The sequence below is a fragment of the Bufo gargarizans genome, chromosome 1 (genome assembly GCF_014858855.1).
Source record: "Bufo gargarizans isolate SCDJY-AF-19 chromosome 1, ASM1485885v1, whole genome shotgun sequence".
Lineage (NCBI taxonomy): Eukaryota > Metazoa > Chordata > Amphibia > Anura > Bufonidae > Bufo > Bufo gargarizans.
In genome coordinates this window covers 553,609,042-553,626,487 of record NC_058080.1, presented here as the reverse complement: position 1 = coordinate 553,626,487, position 17,446 = coordinate 553,609,042, and the positions used below count along the sequence as shown (strand labels likewise).

The following is a 17,446-nucleotide window of genomic DNA, read 5'->3' as shown; positions in this document are numbered from 1 at the left end:
GAATCTTCCAGGGCCCGGCATACTCAGAAACGTTCAAGGGTTGAGCGCACATCTTCTCCAGATGCTTCGCTCTCTCCGCCATGCGTGCGAGCTCAGTCAAGTCTATCCTCTCAAAGGGATACGCTTTCTGAGGGAGAACTGGCGGATTCGGACGTGGACATGGACTCAGAGCTTCCGTCCAAATTGGCGTCCGCGGTGGGGCATCTTGTCACTAGCATCCGTGATACCTTTCAGCTACACGATGACCCCCCCAGCTCTGAACAGGCCGGCGTGTCCTTTCTCCGCCCCAAACAGGCCTCCAAGGTTTTTCCCATACTCGCTGATTTTTCTTCTGTGGTATCCAAGGCTTGGACTCGGCCTAACGTCCGCTTTATTACACCCAAAAAGCTGGACATTTGTTATCCCTTTCCAGCGGATTCTGTGACCACGTGGACATCCCCGTCTAAGGTTGATCCTCCCGTGGCTCGCCTGTCCAAAAGCACTACTATTCCTGTACAGGACGGATCTTCCCTCCAGTCTGTTGAGGACCGTCGTACGGAATCCCTCTCCAAGGCCATATTTACTGCCTCTGGTTCGGCCCTTAGACCGGTCTTTGCCTCCGCCTGGGTTGGCAAAGCGGTCTCTGAATGGGGTTTGCAACTGGAACGGGAGTTAGGGTCGGACGTCCCTGTTCAGGACCTCCGTTCCTTAGCCCAACTAATTGTTCAGGCCGGAAAATTCGTCTGTGAGGCCTCCCTTGATGCGGGTGCCCTCATTGCCCGTTCCTCTGCCCTGGCAGTTTCTGTCAGGAGGGAACTCTGGCTGAAGGTTTGGGCGGCGGACGCCGCTTCCAAACGCTCTTTGGCCGGCCTACCATTCACGGGTTCCCGCCTGTTCGGAACCCGTCTGGACGAACTTATATCAGAGGCCACGGGTGGGAAGAGTACTCACCTCCCCCAGTCCAGGCCAATGGGCGCCCCCCGTGGTCGCGCTGGTTCGTCCCGTTTTCGGTCCTTTCGCAAGCCCACCGGGTCTAGACCCGCGGCCAGTTCTTCTTCCTCTGGCCCAGCCCAGGATAGACGCAAGAAGCCGTTTTTTCGGACGCAACCTACCTGGCGCAAGTCCCAGCCTGCACGGGCTCCCACAGGCCAGCAGCCCTCTGCCTGAAGGTGCGCCCCCACCCACCCGGGTGGGGGGCCGCCTTCTCCTATTCAGGAACGTATGGCGGGCCCACATCTCAGACGCATGGGCGCTCGAGATTGTATCTTGCGGATACAAAATCGAATTTGCGTCCATTCCGCCAGACCGTTTCTTCCGATCCCGTCCTCCGCGAGATCCCGTACGAGTGGCCGCCTTCTTCGCGGCCATTCACTCTCTAATGGACAAGGGTGTCGTCGCCCCCGTGCCTCCGACGGAAAGGTTCAGGGGGTTCTACTCGAACCTCTTTGTGGTTCCCAAGAAGGAAGGCTCAGTGCGTCCGATCTTGGACCTAAAACGCCTGAACCGTTTTCTCCGACTGCAGAGATTCCGGATGGAGTCTCTCAGGTCCGCAGTGGCCTCCCTGGAAAGAGGGGATTTCATGGCCTCAATCGACATTCAGGATGCATACCTCCACGTTCCGGTTGCTCCATGTCATCACCGCTTCCTGCGCTTCGCGGTGGGGGACGATCACTTCCAATTCGTCGCCCTTCCCTTTGGTCTGGCGACGGCTCCTCGAGTGTTCACCAAGGTCCTGGCCCCTGTCTTGGCCCTTCTACGTTCAAGAAGTGTTTTTCTTCTCCCATACTTGGACGACATCCTGGTCAAGGCACCCTCCTTCTCTCAGACATCCCGCAGTGTGGAACTCACTCTGGAGACCCTGACGCGGTTCGGTTGGATTATCAACCACCCCATTCTTCCCTTACCCCCTCCAGACGGCTGATCTTCCTGGGGATGCTCCTGGATACAGAGTTGGCGGAGGTCCGCCTTCCGTCGGACAAGCGTCTGGCCCTTCGCGGGTCGGTTCGCAGTCTCCTCCGTCATCACCGCCCTTCCCTCAGATCCAGCATGCGGTTGTTGGGAAAGATGGTTGCCTGTTTCGAAGCGGTGCCGTTCGCACAATTCCGATCCCGCACCTTTCAGAGGGCAATTCTGTCGGCCTGGGACAAATCACCGAGGAGTCTGGACAGGACCTTTCTTCTGCCTCCCCTGGCTCGGGCTTCCCTCGGCTGGTGGTTGCATATCCCTCTAAGGGGGAAGTCCTTCCTTCCACTGAACTGGCTGGTGATTACCACAGATGCCAGCTTACGGGGGTGGGGGGGGGTTTTCCCTCCCCGGTCCGTCCAGGGCGTTTGGTCTCTATCGGAGTCCAGACTTCCAATCAATATTCTGGAACTGAGGGCGATTCTTCTGTCCCTCAGACACTGGACCCATCTGCTGAGGGGCCACCCTGTTCGGATCCAATCGGACAATGCCACGGCTGTGGCATACATACACCATCAGGGAGGCACTCGCAGCGCTGCAGCGATGCAAGAGGTGACCCTCATTCTCCTCTGGGCGGAGACGCACGTGCCGGCCTTATCTGCGATTTACATCCCGGGGGTGGACAACTGGGCGGCGGATTTCCTCAGCCGGTCCACCATCGACCCGGGAGAATGGTCCCTGCACCCAGAGGTGTTCGAAGCCCTTTGTCTTCGCTGGGGTCGCCCCGACGTGGACCTCATGGCCTCCAAATTCAACCACAAGGTCCCCCTATACCTGGCCAGGGCACGGGACCCGAAGGCATACGGCGCCGACGCGCTCGTCCTTCCGTGGCGCGAATTCTCCCTTCTGTACGTCTTTCCTCCTTTTCCCCTCCTGCCACGGGTTCTTCGGAGGATCGCGGCAGAGGGCGTCCCCGCGATTCTAATCGCCCCGGATTGGCCCCGCCGGTCTTGGTACGCCGACCTAATGTTGCTGTTGGCAGACGCACCGTGGCCACTGCCCTCCAGGGAAGACCTTCTCTCTCAGGGACCGATCTTCCACGAGCATTTAGGCTCGCTACGTTTGACGGCGTGGCTATTGAGACCGCCGTCTTAACGCGACGGGGTTTCTCCGCGGACGTAGTCCGCACCACGATCCGGGCTCGTAAGCCCGTATCCTCTAGGATCTACTATCGGGTTTGGAGGTCCTATCTGGGGTTCTGTGAGTCCCGGAGCATCCCACCTCTCCGGTTTTCTCTTCCCACAATCCTGTCCTTCCTCCAGTCGGGTCTGGACCTGGGGCTGTGCCTCAGTTCTCTGAAGGGTCAGATTTCGGCGCTGTCTATTCTTCTCCAGCGTCCCCTGGCCCCTCTAGGGCCAATTAAGACCTTTTTACAAGGGGTGGCTCACTCTGTTCCGCCGTGCCGCCCTCCAGTTCCTTCCTGGGACCTGAATGTGGTGCTCTCGTCGCTCCAATCAGCCCCCTTCGAGCCTTTACGGGAGGTCTCCCTTCGCCTTCTGTCCTGCAAGGTCATCTTTCTTGTGGCCGTCACGTCTCTCCGACGGGTGTCGGAGTTAGCGGCTCTTTCTTGCTCCGAACCTTTCCTGATCTTCCACCAGGATAAGGTTGTGCTTCGGCCTGTCCCGACTTTCCTGCCAAAGGTGGTCTCCGCCTTTCACATCAATGAGGACATCGTCCTTCCGTCGCTCTGTCCCTCTCCTTCCCACCCCAGAGAACGGGAACTGCACCGTCTGGATGTGGTCAGGGCGTTGAGGATTTACTTGGAGGTCACCGGGTCCTTTCGGCGCACGGACTCCCTGTTTGTGGTTCCGGAGGGTTCGCGAAAAGGGTTGGCGGTCTCCAAGGTGGCTATTGCCCGTTTCATTAAACTGGCGGTGTCTGAGGCTTATCGAGCCAAGGGCAGACCTCCGCCTTTCGGCGTCACTGCTCATTCCACCAGAGCAGTCGGAGCTTCCTGGGCGCAGAGGCATCGGGCCTCGGCTGAACAGTTGTGCAAAGCAGCCACTTGGTCCTCTCTGCACACTTTCACAAAGTTCTATAGGGTGCATACGCATGCATCAGCGGATGCTGCTTTGGGCCGCCTGGTTTTGCAGGCAGCGGTTTCCTGATGCTCTGGTGGTGTTCCGCCTTGGGTTTGTGGTCCCTCCCTTCTTGGACTGCTCTTGAACGTCCCAAGGTCTGTGTCCCCCAAGGAAAATGGGCGAGAAAAGGAGATTTTTGTATAACTTACCAGTTAAATCTCTTTCTCGCTCTTCCTTGGGGGACACAGCACCCACCCTTCTGTGTTTGGTTACAGGGTTATGGTCTGGCGCCCCGTTGGGTTGCTGGCTGGTTGTTTCCGTTATTGGTTGTTATCCTTTCACTACTTGGACACGCAACTGGTAGCCTCTATCTCCAGGCTGAGGGTATAGCTGATGGAGGAGGGGCTTAACAGTTTTACTTAGTGTCACGCCTCCTAGGGAGCTGAGCTATACCCAAGGTCTGTGTCCCCCAAGGAAGAGCGAGAAAGAGATTTAACTGGTAAGTTATACAAAAATCTCCTTTTTTCGGTTCCTTCCGTCTGTCCTTCTGCTCCCCCACTGCGGGTGGATACGGGACGACGTTGCTCGGGGGCTGACGGGACCTGTTTTGCTGACCCCTTCTGCCTGTGTTACTGGTCTGCGCTTGATCACGTTGGGTTTTCTCCGCTTGCCAGGCGATTCCAGCGGGCACGCTAGTGTTCGCTCTCGGCCGTGCTTTGTCCAGGATCTGTTCTCGGACTTGGGGTTCTTACCTGGGGGTTCGGTGGGGCATCCCCCCCCCACTCTGCCTTTTTCTCCCCACGGTTCTGTCTTTCTCCAGTTCGGCCTGGACCTGGGACTGGGACTCTGTTACTTGAAGTGTCAAGTGTCAGCGCTGTCCTTCCTCTTCCAGCGTCCCTTGGTCCTCCTGGGCCTGTCAGACCTACTTCCACGGAGTGGATCCTTGGTTCCGCTGTACCGTTCCGGTACCGCCCTGGAAACTACATACTGAGCTCTTGGCGCTCCAATATTTCCCTTGGAGCCGTTCTCCCTGCTCTTTCTGTTCTGTACAGTTGTGTTTCTGTTGCCATCGTGTCTCAGACAGGTGTCAGAATGGCGGTCCTTCTTGTTCTGTCCTTTTCCAGGACAGGCCTGTTTCTCCATTCCGTCCCTTTCTTCCTTCTGAAGGTGGTATCTGCCTTCATCTTGACGGGACTATCGTCCTCCCCTTCCCGTCTCCAGGTACAGACTCTTCACTGATTGGACGTTGTTTGGGCCTTGTAGTTCTACTTGGAGATCTCCAATCTCCGACTCTTGTCGGCGTTCGGTCTCTTGTGTTTCCAGGAGGTCCGCGCAACGGTTTGATGGTGTCCAGGGTGGCTTTCCTCCGCTTCATCACAATGGCTATTTTGAGGTTACCGCACCAAGGGCAACGGTCTGCCTTTGGGGTCACCGTTTATTTCACCAGAGCGGTCGGTGCCTCATGGGCCGGAGGAATTGGGCTTCGGCCCTGCAATTGTGCATGGCAGCGATTGGTCTTCATTGCACGCCTTACCAGGTTCTACAGGGTGCGTACTCTGGCTTCGGCGGATGCTACCTTGGGCCGCCTGGATTTGCAGGCGACGGTTCCTTGATGCCTTCGGGTGCATTGCCTTGGAGCTGTGGTCCCTCCCCTCTTGGACTGCTTTTGAACATCCAAAGGTCTCCTGTGTCCCCCAAGGAAAATGGGCGAGAAAATGAGATTTTTGTATAACTTACCAGTAAAATCTCTTTCTCACTCTTCCTTGGCGGACACAGCACCCACCCATTCATTGTTTTATTCTACACGGTTTCCGGAATTTGTTTACTCCGTTGGCTAGTTGGCTTCTTGGTTCCACTGGTTGGACATTGCCTTTTCTCACTACTTGGACACGCAACTGGCAGTCTCTCTCTCCAGGCTGAGGGTATAGCTGTGGAGGAGGGGCTTAACAGTTTTCACTTAGTGTCACGCCTCCTAGGGAGCTGAGCTATACCCAAGGTCTCCTGTGTCCCCCCAAGGAAGAGCGAGAACGAGATATTACTGCTAAGTTATACAAAAATCTAGTTTTTGCGCAAACCAATAAATATACACTTATTGCATTTTTCTTTTTATCAAAGACATGTAGAACAATACATTTAGAGAAAAATTTATATAGAAATATAGTTACATTTGAAAAATTTTGCAACTGAAAGTGAAAAATGTAATTTTTTTGCAAACATTTCGATCAATTTCGATTAATAACAAAAAAATGTAAAAATGTCAGCAGCAATGAAATACCACCAAATGAAAGCTGTATTAGTGAGAAGAAAAGGAGGTAAAATTAATTTGGGTGGTAAGTTGTATGACCGAGCAATAAACCGTGAAAGTAGTGTAGTGCAGAAGTGTAAAAAGTGGTCTATTCATTAAGGGGGTTTAAGCTAGGGGAGCTGAGGTGGTTAATGTCCGATCCATGCTTTTGGCCTTGGTTTGCAAAATCTTAGAGCTGGGATCAGCAACCTGCAGCGCTCCAGTTATTCTGAAACTACAACTCTTAGAAAGGTCCATTCACTTTTATAGGAGTTATAAGAACAGCTGAGCATGTTTGCATGCTGGGAGTTGTAGTTTCACAGCAGCTGGAGTGCTGAAGGTTGCTGATCCCTGTCTTAGAGATTTGTGGAGAATCTTGTCACCTTTTTATTGTGCACACTGCCTGTAAATTAGCGATGCCTCTCAGCACTCCCCACGATTACATTCATGACGCCTTTGGAAGTGCTCAGTGTTGCTAATGGTTAGTAATCTCACTTTGTGCTTTTCTCTTTTTCTTCACTTAATAAATGGTTTCACTTATTTTGTATCCCTGTACTTAAAAAAAAAAAAAAAAAAAATGTCATATGTCACAGCAACATATAAAAAGTTTTGATCTATGGGGGTTCAAGTGCTGAGACCTCCACTGATTGTTAGAACAAGCATAAAGCGCTGCCATAGACCAACTCTCTCTCTTCACTGCTGAAGATGGGCTCAATAGAAAGTCTCTGAGCCCATCTCAAGTACTTCTCCTGCAGCGAGGAGAGAGCCGTTCTGTCTCCTTATTTTAGCAATAGGTGGGGGTTTCAGCACTCTGATCCCCACCGATCAAAACCTTTTGATATGTCACTGACATATCAAGTTGTTGTATTTTTGTTTTTTGTTTTACGTATAGTTTAATTTTGTGTTTTTTTTTTTAATGATTTTGATAATTGTTTTCATAAAAAAAAGTTCTTAATATAGTTTCCTTGCTTCATTTAAGAAAGTAAAATGAAATATCACTATTTGTTACCTAATATAAAATACTAATAAAACGAATAATTAATGGTGTATTTTGTGTTTTTTTGAATGACAGTTACGTTGATCTCTTTCTGTCTGCTTTTTCCCTGGGCTTTTAATGCTCAGCCTTACCTTTCCCTTCAGATAACGACTCCTCAAGTGTCTACTGCATCACAGCAGCAAAAAGTCACCTACACCAACCAACAAGCAATTAAAACTCAGTTCCTGACAACGTCCTTAACTCAGGCACAGAAGGCACCTGGAACCCAGCAAGTTCAAGCTCAAATACAGGTAAACGCCTTAAGAGTCCTTTCACACACGGATCTGCAATACACCCAGCCGGCACCCCCATAGATCTGCCTATTCTTGTCCGCAATTGCGGACAAGAATAGGACCCGTTCTATTAATTTCCCGGGGTGCACTCTGGAAATGCGAATGCGGACAGCACACTGTGTGCTGTCCGCATCCATACCTGCCCCATAGAGAATGAATGGATCCGCACCAAATCTGCAATTTGCTGAATGGATGCGCACCCATTCTACGGACGTGTGAATGAACCCTAAGACACAAGAACTAGGTGACCTAATCAGGTGGCCACTAATATCAGGGATGGCCAACCTGTGGCTCTCCAGCTGTTGTAAAACTAAACTCCCACCATTTCCTGCTGTAGGCTGAAAGCTGAAGGAAGTCTGGGCATCCTGGGAGTTATAGTTTTGCAACAGATGGAGAGCCGCAGGTTGGCCATCCCTGAATTGTATGAAAACCTGAAGCCACAATGGCTAATACAATATTTTTAAGTTTAGCTCATCTTGCCTCAGGACTGCATAGTGCAAATTATTGTCTGAAGGTCACCCTAGCAGCAGTAATTAAAAACCATTGCTTTTTTATTTGACATAAATTGTTTTGCATCTCTGTGTAAGAAATTTTACCTAGTTTTCTTTGTAGAACCGCTTTAATTTAGACACGTTGCTGGTCACCATGTCAAAAGGGGTCATGACTTTGAATAGATTCAATAGTAGTCAATCAACATTTTTGGGGTTCCCTCGTTAAATTTGCTGTTAATAAAATGGCAATAAAGGATTAACCTTATTAACATGCCACCCAAAAGTAGGTCATGGTCTTTCTTTCGGTCTCTCTGAGGGTGATATTGCATGTTCACGTTCAAGCTATATGCACCACATGTACATATGGCAAGATCAGGTGCAAATTGCATCTCGGCCCTCCGTGTAATAGCACATATATGTATATAGAGAGAAAAGTCATAACTTTAGAAGTGAATAACATGATCTCATGACAATGGCACCTTTCATGGGGTGAGATATATTAGGCAACAGGTGAACTGTAAGTTCTTGATATGCAGGATAAATAGTCAAGCTGAATATTATGGCTACCCATAGGGGGGCAATTTATGAAACTGTCTAAAACAGGGATGCCCAACCTGCAGCCCTCCAGCTGCTGCAAAACTGCAACTCCCAGCATGCCCGGAGAGGCTACAGCTGTAAGCCTACAGCAGGGCATGTTGGGAGTTGTAGTTTTACAACAGCTGTAGGGCAAAACTGTATTTGGTGCCCATAGCCACCAATCGCATAACAGCATTCAGGCTGCGCTGTGATTGGTTGCTGTGGACAGCTTTTCTTTCATACAGTTTTCAAAAATATTCCCCATAGACTTTTTGTAGTAAACCTTGTTTTCCATATAGAATAAACTACTTTTCACTCTAAAGTGTAGTTTTCATCAATCATTGTAGCTCCCACTCCTACTTTCATTATTTTATTTCTTCAAATTTACCTAATTTGCACTTCTCTCTTACCACCATGCTTGAATCCTACTTTCTGATTGATCCTGTGTCTGCTGTCCCATTATGCCATAGAGCAATCACATGTGTCCTGCCATCAGCAGAACATGTGACACTAACCATGCCCCTTGTTCCTACCAACGATGATTGCGTGTCTTACATTACAAGGCTCCAATGTAGGACGTAACCTGCAGCAGCTGAATGTCAAGACCGATTTGCCACCTAGTGCAATGGTTGACTAATAATTTTAGGGCTCATTCACACAGCTGTTCCCCAGCCGTGCCCGTATTGCAGCCCGCAAGCAGCAGTCTCACAATATACGGGCACCGTCATTTGTGCACCGTATTACGGATGTAGACTTTTTCACTTGAATGGGTCCGCAATCTGGAACCCTACGGAAGCGATACAGAGTGCTTCCATGGGGTTTCTCTCCGTGCCTCTGCACTGCAAAAAATGTTCTATTTTTTTGCGGTGCAGACAGAACACAGACCCATTCAAGTTCAATGGGTCTGCATCCGACTGCGGCAGCCACAAGGATGAAGCCCCTGCGGTCCCCAACGGGATGGCACACGTTCATGTGCATGAGCCCTTAGAATAAGTTTTGATAAATGGTGATATTGGGGGGAAAGTGATATCTGTTGGGCGGGACACATTTGTTAGTAGCACTACCCCTTTAATGAACTATTTCAAGAGATTTCTGAACCTTTTTTATATAACCCTATGGAGGAATAAAGTAGGCACTGCTTTTTAAACTCAGAAATATAAAGACTTAGCCTAGCACTAGCATAAGGATCTTAGCAACCTTGACCAGTCTGCGAAAGCTGGACGCTAGTCAGAGCATCTTGATAATCGCAGATCCAGTATGTGGTAATTTAGTACCTACCAAAAGTGCAAAAGGCTTAGAGATGTCTGAGGTTTAAGGAGGTTCCCCGCTTTCCCTATATTGATGAACTATTCTTCCCATATAGCTGGCAGTCGTCCTCCACCAATCTGATATTGATGACCTATCCTGACGATAGGTCCGCAATATAGTAAATGTGGTGAACCCCTTTACAATTCTCAGACAATCTCTCCAGAACCTTAAAATAGAAAATTATGATATAATTACTGTTCTCTGGGGTGCTGGTCTATAAACTGTAGTGGTGATGTGTCGGTTTACGAATGGTGCTGGAGAAAAGGGTGAGTATAACATGATTATAATTATTTTTTTTTTTACTTAGGCAATTGGAGGGCTTGTCTGAGATTAATTATCTCGGACAACCCTCTTTAAAGGGAACCCGTCACCGGGATTTTGTGTATAGAGCTGAGGACATGGGTTGCTAGATGGCCGCTAGCACATCCGCAATACCCACTCCCCATAGCTCTGTGTGCTTTTATTGTGAAAAAAAAAAACGATTTGATACATATGCAAATTAACCTGAGATGAGTCCTGTATGTGAGATGAGTCAGGGACAGGACTCATCTCAGGTTAATTTGCATATGTATCAAATCGGTTTTTTTTTCACAATAAAAGCACACAGAGCTATGGGGACTGGGTATTGCGGATGTACTAGCGGCAATCTAGCAGCCCATGTCCTCAGCTCTATACACAAAATCCCAGTGACAGGTTCCCTTTAACTGCAGTATGATTTACTTACTAATATAGTGTCTGTAGTAGACATCTCTTAAAGGGGTTGTCCAGGTTCAGAGCTGAACCTGGACAGCCCTCCATTTTCACCCCGGCAGCCCCCCTGACATGAGCATCGGAGCAGTTCATGCTCCGATGCTCTCCTTTGCCCTGCGCTAAATCGCGCAGGGCAAAGGCATTTTTCAGAGTTCCGGTGACGTACCGGGCTCTCCATGGGGCTCACAGGAACCCCGGTGACGTCACCGGCACTGATGGGCGGGATTTGGCTCTGCCCTAGCCAGTAAAACGGCTAGGGCAGAGCTAAAGCCCGCCCCTCAGAGCCGGTGACGTCACCGAACACACTGCTGGGCGGAAGTTACCGCCCGGCAGTGTGTTATTAAAAACAAAAGAGCCTGTACCCTGCGCGATCTAGCGCAGGGCACTGGAGCGCATCGGAGCATGAGATGCTCCGATGCTAGGCTCAGGGGGGCTGCCGGGGTGAAAATAAGGGTATGTCCGGGTTCAGCTCTGAACCCGGACAACCCCTTTAAGTCTCACTTGAGGTCATATGAACATGTTTCTGGTGTTTCTCTGTAACATCCTGTACTCTAAAAGCATGGTTATTGCCATGCTCTCCCTCTTTGTAGTACCAGATGTCACTGCTATAAGGACGTTTGATTGGTTCTCCTCCCTCCCTGTCTCGGGAGGAGTTGTGTTTCACATACTGGTCAGCAAACAGCAGATACTACAGTTTATAACTAGCAGTGTGTGAAGACCATTAAAGCACTATCTTATACCTTTTTAATAGAAGAGCATGCAGGCAGCCATGAACAGAGTCATTGACTGTGATTGGGGAGAGGAGTCATGGGAACTGTAGTCCTGCATCTTGGGAATTGTAGACAGCAAGCCCTGACACCATGAAAACAACAGTGCAGCACAGAACTGGGCAAGATAATGAAGAATCACTACTTCTGAGGTGTCATGACATAGTCTAGTGAGAATTCAGACAAATATAGAAACTGTTCTGTATTATTATAAACTCATAAAAACCCTGTTAATTGTCTATAAATGTACATTTATATATCCCCAACATTTATCTAGTTTCTGACTTGTATGTATATCTTGCTATCCCATGACTGTCACTTGTCCTATAAATATTAGTTACTCTCTAAATAGCATAGTGATGACTCGTTTCTGTATAACACGAGACTTAGACATTACATCGAATTGGAACGTCTGTAATAAAAACCATTGCTAGAAAGCAAAGAATGACAAGGATTTGTTTCACATTGTATTCCTTTTACACATGCTTTCATATAACTTTTTTAAAGGTTGCCAAACTCCCTCAGGTGGTGCAGCAGCAAGCGACAATTGCCACACTCCAGCAGGTTGTATCGGCATCGCAGCAGGTAAGAGAGAACTATTATGCCTTGGATAATTATGTTACATCTAAATTTGCAGGGTTTATTTGTTTAGATTCATTGGTTTGGCGCTTGGCAAGGTAACTGATCTGTAAATGTGTGGTTTGGGATTTATTTTTATGCCTGCTTATTGCTTTTCATTACAGGTCCAACCACAGACTGTGACTTTGACCCAGGCAACAGCTGCAGGACCACAGCAGGTACAGGTGATACCGGCTGGTTCTGCTGCAGCCCATGTAGTGCAGCAAAAACTCCTTCAGCAGCAAGTAATGGCAGCTGCCGCTTCACCACAGCTCCAAGCTTCAGCCAGTCAGAGCACAGGACCTCTATCGGTTGCTGCTGATGCTCAGAACCAGCAAGCAAAGTTACAAGTCCGAACCCAAACTGTGAGGATCAAAGCGCCGACCAAACCAAGCTAAAAGCTATTGGGTTTTAACGGATTGTAGCTCATGAGCATTTTTTTCTTGGAATGCCTTGCTTTGGTATAACACAGATGACTCTTCAAACTTCCTGGTGTCAAGACCAGGAAATTATACATTTTGGAGAAAAGGATAGACTTCAGAAGCTCAAGACAGGCAATAATTTCCTAAAGACGGGCCTTATTTGAGTTGTCTGCTTATCTTGAACTTGGAATGAATCCGATCAAGTCAGTCACTACTTCCTCCTGGTTGAACTTTGTGAACATTTACCAGTTTGCAGAGGGGTCGGCGGAGAGGGCAGACGTAACACACATTACTGTATGAGCACAACTTATTGTAACACTTTAGTCATAACCTACGTCTGTGTATATGAGTGTTTGGGGAGTTGTGTACACCTAAAGGGGCGCACTCCCGTTTTAATAGAGGGGGAAAAAAAAGCCATAACTGGAATAACAGGTTTCACATGTGTGGCCTTTTGTGGGTGTGAATGCAAAAACAGCAACGAACTAAGTCAAAACTAACACAAAAAAATAAAACTAGTGTTTTTGCTAGATTGCACACTTTAGAGGACTCAAAATCAGGTTGAACTATAGAGCGTGGGCATCTTACGTATTTTTGTACAAATATTAATAAATGATCTAGGTTGGGACTTTTTTTTTTAAGGCCTGAAGACGTCTTCACAGATATTAAGCCATTTACTGCTGCAGAAGGAAACGACTCCTTGCTCTGGACAGGCTTGAACGCATAATCCTTTCTCATTAGCTAGCAGTTTTGAACCCTTTGCTTTTCACTGCACAATTCCATGTATGCTAATATGTTTAAATGTAATTTATACCAATATTTTCTTAAACTGTGCTACAATCCGCAGCGGTGTATTATTTTTTTTTCCTGTACAGCATAAATTCGGTTTTAGTAACAGATACTATAGCACGTCATGCAGACTGCGGTTTCAATGTTGTCTTTTGTCATTTTCCAACAATTATTTCTTTTTCCCCTTCTGTCTTCCCTTTATTGTTTGGTGTAGCAATGAGCGGTGGACCGTTTTTATCGGCAGTAACACAATTTCAGGGGATCAGCTGCGATTTAGGGTTCGCTGCTTGCACAGTAGTTTCAAAGTAACCATCAGGTATAAAACGGGACAGTGGACTTGTCCAATTTTCACTTGTACCCTTCCAAAGAACCAAGATGAGAACTTCAATGTGAACATTACTGCTTGAAATTGTATACATTCTGACACTCCCTTTCTGTTTTTTATTTTGTAAGAATTGTTCTTTTCTAAGCAAGTATATGGTGTCTGTGTCACTTTGTGTTTCTACTTGCCTTAATTAATATTTAGATTATGCACTAGATCATAATAAAAAAAAAAAAGCACCTGTCATGTCCCTCAAAAAGTAAAAGTCGACACATACTATTATCGACAGTGGTCCTGATGGCACAGAATTATTCTTCAGTCGTATAAAGGTTGTGCCACCTTACCAAAAGTAACATTTTGGTGCACAGTATACTAATTAAAGAGGGCATGCCACCAGAAAATGCAGTGTAATTTGCCAGCAGCATGTTATAGAGCAGGGGAAGCTGGGCAGATTAAGGCCAGAGGAGCTTGCAATGTGTGTCAGTGTAAGGTCCTGTTCTGGCCTCCCCTACTCGGACAGAATTATCATATAAAATGCTGTGTAACTCTGAGGGTCCTTGAATATATTGTATTGCACTGACAGCATGATGTCAGTGTAATTCAGTAGATTTCAGGACTCTAAGGGTTACACAGCATTATAAATCAGTATAATGCTGTGTGATCCTGTCAGAGGGCACAACTGTTTTTTTGACTGTATTTTGACATGTAATAAGCCTGTAAACTACCTCTCATTTATTTCAATGGGAGTCAGCAGTTGTTACACTTGTAAAAAAAAGAAGCAGCATATCCGATCTTGGGGCAGAATCAGCGCTGATATTCCCATTGTAATTAATGGGAAGCAGAAAAATGCACATTAAAAAAACGTGCCTAATTTCGAGGCAGAAAAATCTGCTTGGATTCAGTGCCCATTTTACAAGTCAGCCATGTGAAGTGACCCTTTGGCTTATCACAAGGAGGCGCTCATTCAGGAGGTTTGTGGCGAGAGTTTTCAAAAAAGGGAAAAAATAAAACGCATAATAAACACTGAATACATTTGAAGACATTTTGCTCCCACCAATTTTATCTTTTCAGAAGGGTCTTAATCACAAAAGATGATTGGGACTTGTTCTGAGTGCCATTTTTTTTAATTCTATGCTTATTGTTACTGGTTGGCTCCAGTGCTTGCAGTTCCTTACAGACTTGTAGAACTCTTCCAAAGAACTGGTTTTAATATTTCTTCTGGATATCCTTCATTTTCTGCTGAGGGATGGGGATTATCATTCTTGGTCCCCTATTGTAAAAGACCAGTGGGGTAAGATGCCATCTGAAGCCAATTGACTCACAGCCAGACTTGGGCCACTTGCACACAAACGTTGTGCATCCGTTCTGTGCATTGGGGACCGCAATTTGCGATCCCCAATTTACTGGCAACATCCGTGCAGAGGCACGGACAGAAACACCACGGAGGATCTTGCCCCCGTGGGGTTCCGATCCGTGCTTCCGTTCCACATCTTTGTGATTGCGGACCCATTCAAGAAAAGAAAGAAGAAAAATCCAGCTTCCTAAAGAATGTGTTAAACTTTTATCAAAAAGTGCCATAAAAATCTGACATACAGTCCATGTCTACGCGTTTCAGATCATTAAATGTAGATCCTTACTCATGACAAAAAATGGACCTGCTCACCTGAGTAATAAAAATAAAAATCAAGACTTGCAATATCAGGTGTTAACAAATAACTCCACCTACAAAACCTGTTTCCAAATCACATGGCATAAAAACACATAAAAGTAAATACAAGAGATTATAAAATACACAAAAGAAAGAATAAGAATCAGTAATGCAATGTCAAATCATATATGTAAAGAATAAATCAAGGCAACTGGACTTACTGTAGATTTCTTGAAAACGTTTCACTCGTTCTTCCAACGAGCTTTCTCAATTCGGAATAAATAATGAAAGTGGGGCACACTCTAAAAGTATAGGGATCTTTATTAACACTGTTGGTAATAAATGCAATAAAATGACAGCAAATATAAGATAAAAATTACAGAAAAAATGTTAAAATACAATAAATGTTGACAGTAAGATTAAACCTTAGATTATAAATGACCATAAAACAAAATAGATAAAAATATGGGTAAAAATATATTAAATAGGACACTATGGTCAATAAGTGCATGGATCCCAATATAAACTTTGAGTACGGATAACCGGTCACAAATTGTAAACTCACTGGTTACTTGGTACGAAGTCCCATACAAGGTTAGTATGGTGTTGTATATAATTTTGCAGAAAGTCCTTGCTTGCCAATATTGGCAGGGATCGGAAGCGTATGCAGCCTGTAAGTTTAGCGTTATACGATGTTCAGGCTGTTCATGCGCACAGCGGCGTCCCGCTGTATTTGATTTAACAAAGCGATCGCTTATCGAAGATTTGTAGAGGCTTACCCGAGGGTCTCTTGGAGCTGGATATTAGGCTCTCGACTCGGCGTACCTGTCTTGGTTCCGGTCTCAAGAGCTGGTGTCCAGGTTTAAATTTTTAAGCGCCAGTGGAATTTGTTTGTTGCACGCGGTGTCGATGTCTTTCATCACCAGCGTGACAGCGGTAATTCACTTCAGCGACTGATATGATCTGATATGGTATCAGTCCCCCTATGGAGTAGAGAGACCCTGCAAAACCGAGGAAGTCTGGACAACTGTCATTCAACCAGAGAGTCGCTGAAGTGAATTACCGCTGCCACGCTGGTGATGAAAGACATCGACACCGCGTGCAACAAACAAATTCCACTGGCGCTTAAAAATTTAAACCTGGACACCAGCTCTTGAGACCGGAACCAAGACAGGTACGCCGAGTCGAGAGCCTAATATCCAGCTCCAAGAGACCCTCGGGTAAGCCTCTACAAATCTTCGATAAGCGATCGCTTTGTTAAATCAAATACAGCGGGACGCCGCTGTGCGCATGAACAGCCTGAACATCGTATAACGCTAAACTTACAGGCTGCATACGCTTCCGATCCCTGCCAATATTGGCAAGCAAGGACTTTCTGCAAAATTATATACAACACCATACTAACCTTGTATGGGACTTCGTACCAAGTAACCAGTGAGTTTACAATTTGTGACCGGTTATCCGTACTCAAAGTTTATATTGGGATCCATGCACTTATTGACCATAGTGTCCTATTTAATATATTTTTACCCATATTTTTATCTATTTTGTTTTATGGTCATTTATAATCTAAGGTTTAATCTTACTGTCAACATTTATTGTATTTTAACATTTTTTCTGTAATTTTTATCTTATATTTGCTGTCATTTTATTGCATTTATTACCAACAGTGTTAATAAAGATCCCTATACTTTTAGAGTGTGCCCCACTTTCATTATTTATTCATTATTTATTCATTATTTATCACTTTCAGACTGGGTGTTGTCTGTTAAGTGGGTGCACCTCTGTGTGGTTCTCCACCTCATTTTAGTGCGACATTCCCTGTTTCATTAACCTTTCTCAATTCGGAGTGACTGTACAAGAATTCTCTGGGAATAAATATGTAACTGAATACAACATCTGGTAATTATACCTAGCATGGGGTCAAAGGTGTTGATCCCATTATCCTAATTGGAGTCAGTAGGTGATAATGACCTCCCAGAAAAAGGTGTCAAGACCGCATTGTATGTGGCAGACAATAGATGTCAAACCCCCCCCCCCCCCGCCTCTATTCAAGCTTGGCTTCTCAATTTTTACGTAGATGGCCTCCTTCACACCTCGTTTGTACCAATCTGGCTCCTTATCCAAAACACGTACTTAACTGTCTTCAAAAGTGTGACCTGTTTCTTTTAGATGTAAGTGCA

At 46.6% G+C, this 17,446-nt stretch overlaps 1 protein-coding gene across 2 annotated transcripts in view; it reads left to right on the top strand.

The window, feature by feature from the left end:
* LOC122924487 (E1A-binding protein p400-like) overlaps nucleotides 1-13,766 on the top strand; it is a 153,122-nt gene extending 139,356 nt beyond the window's left edge. The window contains exons 50-52 of one of the 2 annotated variants that reach the window (XM_044275619.1): nucleotides 7,387-7,533; nucleotides 11,975-12,052; nucleotides 12,211-13,766. In XM_044275619.1, the coding sequence (XP_044131554.1) occupies nucleotides 7,387-7,533; nucleotides 11,975-12,052; nucleotides 12,211-12,483 (498 nt within the window). In that variant the 3' untranslated portion in view covers nucleotides 12,484-13,766. Of the gene's footprint in view, nucleotides 1-7,368; nucleotides 7,534-11,974; nucleotides 12,053-12,210 lie in introns of both variants that reach the window. The other variant, XM_044275618.1, reaches the window with a different exon arrangement.
* Nucleotides 13,767-17,446: the final 3,680 nt, after the last annotated feature.